This window comes from Hetaerina americana, unplaced genomic scaffold (genome assembly GCF_022747635.1).
Source record: "Hetaerina americana unplaced genomic scaffold, ioHetAmer1.1.p SCAF_3, whole genome shotgun sequence".
Taxonomy (NCBI): Eukaryota; Metazoa; Arthropoda; class Insecta; order Odonata; family Calopterygidae; genus Hetaerina; species Hetaerina americana.
This window is the reverse complement of record NW_027286874.1, coordinates 20,282,611-20,295,320: the sequence shown is the minus strand read 5'-3', so window position 1 is coordinate 20,295,320 and position 12,710 is coordinate 20,282,611. Positions and strand designations below refer to the sequence as shown.

The 12,710-nt window shown below is 38.0% G+C and overlaps 1 protein-coding gene across 1 annotated transcript in view; it reads right to left on the bottom strand.

Moving 5' to 3' along the window:
- Positions 1-12,710, bottom strand: part of Dhc1 (Dynein heavy chain 1) — a 171,885-nt gene that overhangs the window by 108,846 nt on the left and 50,329 nt on the right. The window contains exons 2-4 of the mRNA XM_071588843.1: positions 7,054-7,191; positions 6,273-6,378; positions 4,853-5,085 (exon numbers count right to left, since the gene is read on the bottom strand). Coding sequence (XP_071444944.1) covers positions 4,853-5,085; positions 6,273-6,378; positions 7,054-7,191 — 477 coding nt within the window. The remainder of the gene's footprint in view (positions 1-4,852; positions 5,086-6,272; positions 6,379-7,053; positions 7,192-12,710) is intronic.

Here is a 12,710-nt window from a genome sequence, read left to right as displayed (position 1 = left end):
CACTTATGCCAGCGCTTGATTCAATCCTCGAAACATTTTTTATATTCGGTTTTCGGTATGTCCATCAGTGCTTCCTGCGATTTTTCCATTACTTCCTCTCGGCTGCTAAAACGCGTTCCCCGTAATGGTTTTTTAACTCGATTGAACAGAAAGAAGTCACAGGGAGCCAAATCAGGTGAATTCGGTGGCTGTTGGATGGTATTTGTTGCATTTTTCGTCAAAAAATTACGAATAATGATAGCACTGTGCGACGGTGCGTTATCATGGTGCAAAATCCACGAGTTTTCTGCCCACATTGCTGGTCTCTTTCGGCGAATTGCTTCACGCAAACGTCTCATAACGCCCAAATAATACTCTTTGTTTACTGTCTGGCCTTCTGGCAAAAATTCATGATGCACTACACCGTTGTAATCCATGAAAACCGTCAGCATTGCCTTCTTTTTTGACTGAAAACGACGTGGTTTTTTTGGTCTCGGCTCATTTGGTGAACGCCATTCACTTGCCTGATGTCTGGATTGCGTGTCGTACTCATAAACCCACGTCTCGTCTCCAGTAATGATCCTTTTGATGAATGTGGGATCGGATTCAGCCTCGCAAATCATGTCTTTTGCGACGTCAACACGGTCTCTTTTTTGCATGAAATTGAGGTCTTTTGGCATGCTACACGACGGAAACCCAAATCATTAACCACAATGTCTTGGGCGGATCCATAGGCAATGTTCAAGTCCTCCGCTATTTCTCTGATGGTTAATTTGCGGTTATTGACCAACATTTCTTTTACTTTATCAATTTTTTCACCGACTTTCGATGTCGATGGTCTGCCACTGCGTTCATCATCTTCGATTGACTCACGACCACTTCTGAACCGCTCGTGCCACTGGTAAACGACCGTTTTTTTTTAGAGAATCGTTGCCGAAACACTTTTCCAACATTTCCAACGTCCGTGCGCCACTAAATCCGTTTTTTACGCAAAATTTAATACAAGTTCGTTGTTGCAAATTTAAATCCATTTCTGCAATTGTAAAAAATCGCCAACACACACAGAGATAGATGTACTCTTGGCTACGTAACTTTTGCAAATGTCAAGTTATGACACTAAGATTTAAAGGGAATATCAACAACAGATGTACCAATTTAACAAAAAAAACAGAACTCAAATCGGAACGATGGGAGCGCCACACGGTGGTTATTCCGGGAACTTTTTGATCAAGGTAGTATATGTGCCAAGCGTTATTTTTTCATGACATCCAAATACGGCAGGGCAGTAGAATATACCTTTCTTGACTTGTGTGTTGTCATTACGTTAAGAATATACGGCTTTTCTCGCAAGTACCGACAATCGTTAGCTTCCACGAAAGAAAGAACTTAGAAAGAGGTACGGTTGTAAAACAATTTTGCATGCATATATTTCTGCTACTTCCACGGTATAGAACTGCAGATTCTCAAATTACCCATTCTCCTTGATAGTTTTCTCGAATGTTAGCTTTTTGCCGGTGTAAATATTGTCTTGCAAAGGGTATGGATTTTCGGCATCACAAATCCACCAAATTGTATACCATATTACGCTGGTTTTGATAGTATATACTGCGTAAATCTTTTACGGTCTCGATAAGGATATAGCAGCTCATTGATCGTTGAATTCTCCTACCATTTGTACATCGACGCCGAATCAGTATCCATCATCGCACAGAGATTATGTAGTGGAGCAGCTTCATCTTCTTTTATAAGTTGCTCACATCTATTGGCATTGTTAAATCTAATAAAACGCATGATGATTTGGAATCTGTTGGTTCTCATTGTTGTTCGATAAAGTTGGTACGATATTGTACTCCACATGTAACTTAAATGATCGGTGTTCAAGTCATTAACACCAGTGCAAAGCAAAATACCAATGCATCTGTACATTACTTGAATGGCAACCGGGTTCCAACGTCGTTGAGCATCTGGATGTGTTGTTCTGTATTCTGCGTACACTTTCTCGGCCTTCTAGTCGGTGTGTCGTATGATGATGTTCAACATATCTACTTTCAATATTCTGTTATAAGCGTCTGAAATAGATAATGTTTCAGTACTTCAATCGCAAGATTTCCCTGGTTGAAAATAGTGCCCGCGCCGGACTTGGAAAAGCTACTATCTAATTCTTTTACTTAAAGCTGTATAAGTTTATATCATAATAAAATACGTGTGGCACATTCTTTTGGTGTTCAGTCATTAATATAATTACCATTGAATAGATTTGAGTAATGTAATGAGTAAAAAACAGAAAAAAACTGCCAGTGAGTACCCGATTGCGAGACATCGCAGGGAAAGTTGGTACTGAACACGCGGGTTAAATTCTTATGCGCTTTTTTTCTGACTCTCTTAGCATTTGTATGCCGGGGAGCCTGATAAACCTTCAAATGTCGTCAGGTTTTCCCTTTAAATTGCACAAATTTACACTTCACGCCTGTCTGTTTTATGGACAGAATGGCATAAAGTACGAGCCGTAGGTGCAAGTGATATTTTGAGGTTAATATTAGAAGTTGTAATGGTGGCCCGCCATGTAGGCAGCTGGGCAATATGCCCGCCCGCGAGGTCGGAAACATTTCTGCGCTACTGTTTTCAATGCTAAAATGATGAAGTAGAGAGGATATTGATTTCTAAAGTAAGTTTTTACTCGGGCGAATTAAAAACTCCAAAACTCTTCCGTAGACAATGCAATCACTACTATTTTTGTGCAAAAACAGCAGATTTCCCAGCGATAAAAGAAAGCCAATATTCGGGTGCTAAATATAACTACACGCCAACATTTCTTCTCTCTCCCTTTGGAAAGCAAGGTTTGGCAAAGGTGACCTTTATTCTCATCTCCAGCGTAGGAGCCGAGCTGACACACGGTTAATGCTCACACATAAAAAAACCAAAAAATACGCGCTCGTGTTGGCGGATTAATCTTCCTTCCGGGCATTGCTGATTAAGTTCACCGGGAGGCATCATTTCAAGGAGATCGTGGAGAAGGCGCTGGAATGGAAAGTGAACAGTGATATACTATAATTTCCTTTATTATCGAATAAAGTCATTGAATGTTCAATAGATGGCATCCAATGAATTAAGATAATCTGATCCTGCTCTAATAGGCCGGAGTTCGTGACAGCAAGTGAATGCCAACATAAAAAAAATTTCACCTATCACCAATTCCCAGCCCGCGGGCAGCTGTTTGAAGATTTTCGGAAATAATAGGCCCCTTACATACGTGGCATTATATACATACGTTGTAATATATATGTACAAGGCCGCAGGGTATAATGTGCATATGATTACTAGTCATCAGGGGAGCTAAGGCTAATGAATAATCGGTAAAATGTGCGTTTACGCGGTAGGAGGTATTTGCCTGTTTCGTAGATTTCGTAAAAGCGTTTGATAGAGTGAATTGGGAAAAACTAATGAGTATATTGCAGAAAATAGGAATAGATTGGGGGGACAGGAGGCTGATCCACAAGCTGTACATGTCTCAGATAGATAAGGTGCGAGTGGGGAACTGAGAGTCCGGATGGGCAGTGTTAGGAAGAGGTGTAAGGAGGGGTTGCCCATTATCACCGTTGCTGTTCAACCTTTATGTGGAGGAAATGATTAAAGAGGCATGGAAAAAAGTGGAGGTAGGAATGAAAGTCAGAGGGGAATTCGTTAAATCAGTTAAATTCGCTGATGACCAAGCTTAAGTTTGTCAGTCAGCCAAGGGGCTGCAAGCGTTGCCTGGATCAAGCGTGAATTGGAAATTAAGGTCGACAGGTATGGGATGAGAATTAATATTAATAAAACAAAGGTTATGCGATTTTCTAGAAAGAAAAAGGCTAAGCTTAACATTAGAATAGGAGGGCAAAAACTAGAGGAGGTATAACAGTTTACGTATCTCGGAAGTGTTTTGGACCAACACGGTCAAAGTAGTTGGGACGTAAGGAGAAGAATTGCGCTAGGCAAAGAGGCTTTCACAAGGAGGGAGTTGATGAGAGGGACGTTGAGTAAGGTTGTTAAGAAAAGACTCGTAAAAACTTAGATATGGAGCGTAGCTATGTACGGCGCGGAAACGTGGTCATTGAAGGAGGAGGATAGACGTAGATTGGAAGCTTTTGAAATGTGGGTGTGTAGAAGAATGGAGAAGGTGAAATGGACCGAGAAGAAAACAAACGAGGAAGTACTTGGTATGGTGGGCGAAGAGAGTGGTTTGTTGGGAGCAATCCTATGGCGGCAGGAAAAGTGGCTGAAGGGGGTATTGACCGGCAGCGGGATGTTGAAGACTGTAATTGAGGGGAGAATGTTAGGCAAACGAGGAAAGGGAAGGAACAGAATAGGGATGTTAGACGGGATGAAGGGAGGAAGAAAGTACTCAGAGATGAAGTTGGACCTGATATAGAGTAGAATGATGGATTTTGTGTTTTGTTAGGAGTAATAAAATGTTTGTTATGTAGTTATGTCCATCCAAAAACCTAGCTTAACCGGTAGATTTCCTTAAAAAAAAAAATATATATATATATATATATATATATATATATATATATGCACACACACATATATGTATATATCTGTATATATTGATATAGATATATGATATATTGATATATATAATCAATATCTATATTTATATATAATATATAGATATATATAATCAATATATATATTGATTTTACGTAAGTTCTCTAAGTTTTCTATGATTTAAATTCGAAAAAAAACTGAAAATAATCATATGAAAAATCAAAAAAGTTATCAGATATCTGGTGATGAGGACCAGCGTTACCTAGAGCACACCCAATCATTGTGTCACCATTTCTGCTGAGAAGGAAGTTCCCCAGCCAAGACTAGTAAGATCTGTACTACTTACCTTATGAAATCCCTCCTCTGGTAGTTGCTTTGATGTGTTAAGACGAAACATATATATGCAGAGACCAGTAAGGGGTTCTTGCCATCCATCCGTCAGAAAGAGTCTCTTTTTCCGGGGCGGTGGAACATTTTGGCCCAGCATGTTGCCCATATTTGACGGCCCTCCCCCGCCCACTCCTGATGGCCCTGCCCCACTGCTGCTGGCCACTGCCTTACCAGGTACGCCACCCGGTGCTGCACCCACCCTGCTGACTGGTTTTGCCTACAAAAATTTTACCAATTGCCATGAACTTAAACTGACAAAAAACCAGATATCCCAACACGTATGGATATTCAAAGAAAGCCAGAGTCAAGAAGTATCGGAGTAATGAGATTCAAATACAAAAGTAAAAACCTTACTGATTCACCCACATTATATATTATCATTCTTGTTTGTAGAATTCATAAATTAACCTAATTTCATGTTCTTGCTACCTATTTTTTTCCCCACGGTGTTTCAATAAAATATTAAATATTAGTAATATAAATATTCATTTGGGTAAAAATTTAGGCCTCGGTAAACTTGAAAGGTGCGGCTCGATAATTATTAGAAAACAGTTATCTAATAAAAGACGAGTATATATTCTTACTGACTGGAGACTAGGCCCTCATTTCCCAAAAACATAATTTTTCTAATATTAGCGTAACTGAAAAAATACTGGTTTAAGAAACGGGATGAAGATGATAAAACGAAAGGATATAGGTGTAATTAGGATTCACCTCGAAGTACACGTGCATTATGCAGGGCGAGTATGCAATTCCTAAGAAGATGAAACCCCGCATTCCGTACCATTGGTAGTCTAATTTCGAATCTGTCCACCAAAAGTAAACACAACCATGCTCGAAGTTGAACCCTTGGCACAATAAGTCTAGTGCCCAGTCTTCCCTATGCTCCCCGAGAGTCTGCTTCCGATGACTCATCCCGGTGCTAAGAGTGTAACAGTCTTCTTCTGCGGCAATAAATAATAGATATGCAGCTTGTTTATAATGTTTTGCTCCGTAGGGTAACTCAAAAACCGTCAATGAACACAACAAAGCGCACTTACCGCTACTAATAAGTTCAAAACAAAGAAAATAGTGGTCTATGGCTTCTAGGAGACCTTATCAGACAGCCAAGAGAAATGCTTATTTCCAATGTGGTCTAAGGTATTTCGACGTCGTAGAATTAGAATACACTTGCAAATTTCATAAGGCTAGATGGATATGAGTGATGAACGTAACAGCTGTGTTTGTATTAGCCCAATACAATAAAATGTATACAATACTCATTTTAATTTTGCAATTATTATAATAATTTTATGGAGTACATCTTCCGTAAACTCTACTACCAGTATATCCATAATCGTGAAATAAGGAAGTGAAAAATATTAGAAAATGTACACCAACCTGCTCGATTTGAGGTGGAGGTTCCGGCTCCTCAGCGTCTTGATAAAACCACAGCAATTTGTTTCGCATGTGTGGTTGAAAAAGTAGATTTATTTCATCCAACTGAAAAATCCAGAGCAAACAATGATTTTTTGGGAAAGTCTTTGAAATAATTTGTATTATTCACGTCTCAGAATCAGTATAATGTGTGACATACATGCACATACTTAAATCATGAATGAATTATACATGTAATAATTGTTGGTAGTAATTTTTTTAGTCTATTTAATTATTTAATCTATTAATAATTGAATTATTTCTTTTGAAACAAAGTATGATTCTGCATTTGGAAGCATGTAACCCCTATGAACTGTGCATTTTAAGGTCATTTTCCAAAATTACTGGAAAAGCATAAAGCATATTTCCGAAATTTGACGGGAAATGGAAATATTTGTATGTAAATGACAGTGGGAGTGAAAAAATAAATAATATTAATCAAAATTAAATTGATAATTCTTATTTCTATTTAAATATAGATTGATTATCGTTTCTTGAATAATTAGTAATATTTCTACTTTCAACCCTTGTTCGTATCAGGAAATAAGGGAGGTTTTATTTGTGGAATTTTCCTTGACTTTTCCCTCATCGTACCCCGGAATCATACGAAAAAATCTGGTGGGTGATTGTGTGATTTTGATAAAATTTGGGGAGTTAAGGTCGAATCAAAGGACACTGTCGAAGCAAATTTTATTTCTTAGAAAATTTCTTAGAAGAAGAAATTTCCTGATATTTTCTTACCATATCTCCCTCGAATACATAATCCATTATTTCGGCTCTTGGGAGGCCGGTGGCGTCAATAAGCATTTGGAAGGTGAACTCGAGCCTGGGGTCCATCTCTCCACGCCGGGCCTTCCGCTCGCACTCCTCCTTCCGTCTCTTAAAGATGTAATTAATATTCATAAATAGTCGCGCACAAAGATTTGAAGAAGGAATGGATAAATATTTCGTAATGTAATAGGAAAAAACTTCTTTTAGGAGTTTTCAAAGGCCGCATGGCCGTGATTAATCAACGAAAACGCGATACATTATTCACTAATTCATTATTAATTGCGCATAATATGTGTTCTCATTGTGCAGTAAACAACCATTGAAGTCAACCAGAAGGTTTATTGGTTAAGTGGGGATAGAGATTACCTCGTTCTCAGTCCTACGGCGTGTGAAATTCACGCATCTGAGTATTGAGGGGTCAAGTTCCTTTCTATCTACGCTCCCAGCGAAATCTCCTGAAGACCTGCTCCTGATAAGATCACAGAGCATGGGTTTAATTATCCCCGCTGTTGCCGAATAATCAACCCATTAGGATAGCTCTTTTCAAAAGGTAATAATAGCGAGTGCTCGAAAGATGCACTTTATTCCCTAGCCTAGGCGCGCGACGGAAATAAGATCGCATTCGGAAGAGAGTGTTGAGATTTGTAGAGGAAATAAAATCCTTAAGGAAATTGAAGGGAAACTAAAAACCTCCTTCAACAGTAGGCAAAACTTTTCCTAATATCAGGCTAACAGATTGAAGCCAGCATTGTCTCAAACCAGGGAATAGGTGAACAGAAGTGGATGGTAATTGCTCTCGACTGCCAATATGAACCATGAATGGCCAGAATGGCGGGAAGAGGGCGGGGTAAAGAAAGAACAGTGCGTAATTGCACCCGCTTTGTACAAGCAAGTACAAATTTGAATCGTTCTTCAGAAATAACTCTTTAACTGATTAGAGGTCGGTCCTTTTCTCCGAAATGTATTGTATTTGTACATAATATTTAAGTATGATGAACTATATACCCATGTATAACCTCGGTTATAATAATTATTTATTGATTACTCCATTTAAAGCACGTATGCAGGTAAAGAAGATGGTTTTATTTTTTATTGAAATCGACTAAAGTCTTAAGAATTATAACGCCATTTTCCTAAGTACGTGTAAATGCTCTATGGATGCTCCGGAGCTTACGCCTATTTGTCTTCTATTAATGAATTCCACGGCACAACAAAGAATATCGCGAAAAAGTGAAAATTAGAAGAAGATCCATAATCATGAGGCTTAGCTGAACCTTCATTCACATTAAAAATGTTCTCACAATTAATCGTTGGTGGAATTGGCGGGCTTTGAGACAAGATGCCACAGTTATACTTTGTAAAATAGAGGACTTGCTGTTACAGCGGTAAAAATTATGATGAGCAATACGCAAATTCAATATTTTCGCGTGGGCTGCCTAGCTTTGGATAATCTTTCGCAAAATCGGCTACGCTGCACCGGTGTTCGCGCTGCGCTGCTCCAAGTGATGTATCATAGCGGATTACTACGCAACTCTCAGATAAAATTAAACCATATCAGTCTATAAAACAATCTAATTAATCACATTTTTGAAAAAAGCTCTTGCTGTGAATCGCTCAACGTCAATCAGTCCCTCACTCTTGGGATTTTATTATTTTTGTATGTATCTATTTAATATTGAAATTTTATTTCAGTATTAATCCAGCTGCTGTAAAATGGCTCTTGTACGATTTGCGGTGTCTTACTAAATAAATAGGGAGATTAAATCGATATATTCCTTCTATAATTGACACCTCCTGTTACCATTTGGTCTCAAAGCATACATCCGTAAGTTATTTAGGCATGTTTTTAAGTTTGACTTCCTCTCAAGCTCTCATTCAAGCTAACTCGTAGACTTTTATCATTGAAAATGACAGTTGAAGTTCTCAACTACCTCAATAAATGAAATCGATGGGTTTTATAATCAAAGTACGAATATTAAAAGGCCGAGTGATGGAGAGATGTAGAGCACCCTCCGTGGATTGCTGAAACAGGGTCCTCTTTAATCTCAATTCACGTCCTCAATCACGAAACTCACACTTGCTGTACTATTATGCTTTTCAGCCACAATTCCAATGAATCCTGGTCTATGGTCAGATCATTAATAGGAACCTAGCCCCTAAACGAACCCTCGCTCAGCCCCCCAACTCACGCATACAAAATAAGCATATGTAAAGAGGAGAACATCGACGAGCACGCTGAGTCAAGCAATTAAAGAAAAATCAATGAAGACTTAAATATGGAGCTTAGCGATGTATTGATCCAAAAACTGATTTTTGAGGCAGGAGGATTAGCGTAGATTGGAGTGCATTGAGATGTATGGAGGAGAAAGGAGAGGATAATAATTGATGAAGTTTTAGAAATGGTGGTAATAGGGGAAAAGTAGATAGATGAAGATCGAAAATGGCAGAAAAGTGTACATAAGGGAGATAATAAGGAGTGGAGTGAGATGCGCAGAAGGATTGTTACGACAGCTCACAGGATATGCTGATAATTCTACCAATAATTAAATAAATTACTCAATTATCGAATATGTTATACGAAATACATCCAATATCTATTTACATCAGTGTCATAAGGACTTTCGACCTGATAGAAGAGCTCTATAGGAGTCCATTCCGCTCTATTACCGTAGCGTTTATATGTGATCCAATTCAGGAACAAAGGCCATACATATACTTGTGTGTACTGATAAACTGAACCTCTTGCCCATATGTGCCTCAACGCCATAAATCTTTTATAAGGATTCCCTTTCGTCTTAGGGCATTTAATTTATGAGTGAACTGTCCAAAACTAATCGAAATTAAATAAATTCTTTGTTACGGGAAATAAAGCTGACTCCCTTGTAGGAAATCGTCTTTTCCTTGAACCTTTTGACGTAAAGTACCTAATAGATATAATACATAAGACATAATACATTAGATATAATACATTAGACTTTTGAGTAGTGTCTTCAATACAAAACCTCCCTTCCGTATTACGTTAGCGTATTTCATCTAAATATTCATATTCCTCAAATTAAGAGGACAATAATACCCTGCGGGGCATAACAGATTTGATCGATTTGGCGAGCGGTTATTCGACCAGTACATTGGGAAACCATGATTTGAGGTTTAATTTTAATTAATTGGTGAATTGAAAATGTAACGCTTCGCTAATTTTTCAGCATAAGCTTATTGTGAAGGGATCAAAAGAGGGCAGTGGGGAACTATTCAAAGAATGCAAGAAGCTTTTTGGCGACTTGGAGTTAGACGAGGAGTCCACCAAATCCCAAGAGATCGACGTGAAAAGTAAATCACATTACAGTGAATAAAAAAATATGTCCAAGTATAATAATAGCAATGCTAGAGCAAGCTTTCTTGAAAATAGTCAAATTGAACATTTAAAATTTGTACAAAATGAGCTCTAAAATTAAAAAAAATATATACAACCTAGAGTTTTGGAATATTTCTTCGCTATTTGCTGTAAACATTTATTAATTTCAAGCATTATGTTAACCCCCCACTGCCTGAATAACAATTTTAGCTGCTCGACGCGATTCATAATAAGTTCACTCAAAAGAATATAGAATTTATTGGCGATTGAAGGCTGAAACTTATTATTCTTGCCAAAAGCCACCAAGCACGCCCGCCAGATTTACGTTGACAGTCATTTTATTTCATAAGGATAAGAAATTCTTGAAGGGTTCATAAAAGTTTGGAGACCCCTGTGTTAGACTATACCAGGCACTAATGGTGTTATGGGTTATAAAAACGGGTCAGCAACATGTATCTCTGCAGACGAGCCTCATGAGGGACCGTGTTGGTCGTCTGGAGTCATACGCGGTGAATTATGCATAATTAATGTTATCATTTGATGTGAAGAGTATTTCTGTAAAATACGAGCTGAAAAACTCAATAATAAAATATATTTTTAATAAATTTGAACATTACGTTTGCCCGCAACGGAGAAGGCTTAATTTCAAAGTTTAAAAAAAAACTAATCGATAGGATTTTGACAAGCGTTTTTTCGTGAGAAGGAAGAAACAATTTAGACTCTTTAAGGGAGAAAACCGAGAAGCTGCCACTTGCCAATCATGAGATGTTATTTTAGAGGCCGCACATAAGAATTTATTTTAGGAAAATGCCAAACCCGGGAGAGAATCCTAGGGATTCGGCTGAGGAAATATAAAAGCTATCAGAAGATATAAAAACATAGCGCTGAAACATGATGCCATAAATCTCTGCGATGAAATTTCTCAACGTAAAATTTCAATGGTAAAGTTACTGCAACAATACGTAATACAAGGAGAGACAATAATCAGACCGAAATACAAGGACACGAAAATATTGATTTGAAGATCTTTTTGAGTACAAAAAAGGGCAGATCATTTGAAAGGAGGCTCTTGTGAGGTATCACGAACTCGAGGTATTGATTTTGTTTTATACTGAAAACACGGGAAATGGAAAAGACTTTTGAGGTGTTTACGGTAAAGTAAATATTTCCCAGCTAAAAATATTAACATGAAAATTAGCAATAAGATCCTGTTTTTTTGGGGCTTTTCCTTTTGAAGCTTCTTCGCATGAGCATGCAAACACTTATTGTGCCACTTGCATTTTACACTATATGCGAAAATGCTTAAAAATCAATAAATTAGTCAGTAAATTACAGTACAAATATTTATTTAAATATCAGGAAAATAAAATGCTGAGCGAAGAAAATGAAAAAATGTCTTGAAAAAAGTATGTGAAGAATTAGAAGATCAGATACGAAAATGCAGAATAATTTTTGAATAAAAAGCTGTTAAGTTTTCTTGAATATTTGAGGAGAATTACCATTGGATTGGATTGGAGATAGGAATTTGGGATTTGAGGAGGATTACCATTGGATTGTAGAAGATTGAAAGCCGTTTAACTGAGGGAAGAAAGGTTTAAAGGAAGGAAAAAAGAATTTTGTGTACGAGGGTAGTTAGAAAGGTTCTCGGAATCAACACCAGATGTCAGCGCTAGCGCAACAAGTTTCCCATGTAGTAATAGGTAATTCTATATAAGTAAACACGTAACGCGTCAGTGCTGTGGTTAGAGATCAGTGATGCGGACGCCTCTCTGTTGTTTTTCCCATGTAGTGATTTAGGAAGATGGAAAAATTGAGATTCGAGCAGTGCTGAAATACTTCTTAAAAAAAGGTATGAAAGCAAAGGGAATTCATTCCGACTCAGAACACTCTGGGGGACTCAGCTCCTTCATATTCAAGTGTTGCCATGAGGACAAACGAGTTTAAGTTTAGTCGGGACAGCTTAGATGATGATCCGCGTAGTGGTCGGCCAAAATGTGCCACTACCCCAGAAATTATCGCACAAGTACATAAAATGGTCATGGTGTATGGCCGACTGAAAGTACGAGAAATTGCTGAAGCTGTAGGGATGTCATCTGAACGGGCATATCACATTTTAACAATGAAATGGACATGAGAAATTTATCTGCTAGACGGATCTGTTGATGCAGGATCTTAAACGCATCAGAATGGAAATTTCCGAACCAAGTTTGACCCATTTTAAGCGCCACCTACTAGATATTCTGCGCCAGTTTGTGACCACAGGTGAAACTTGAAT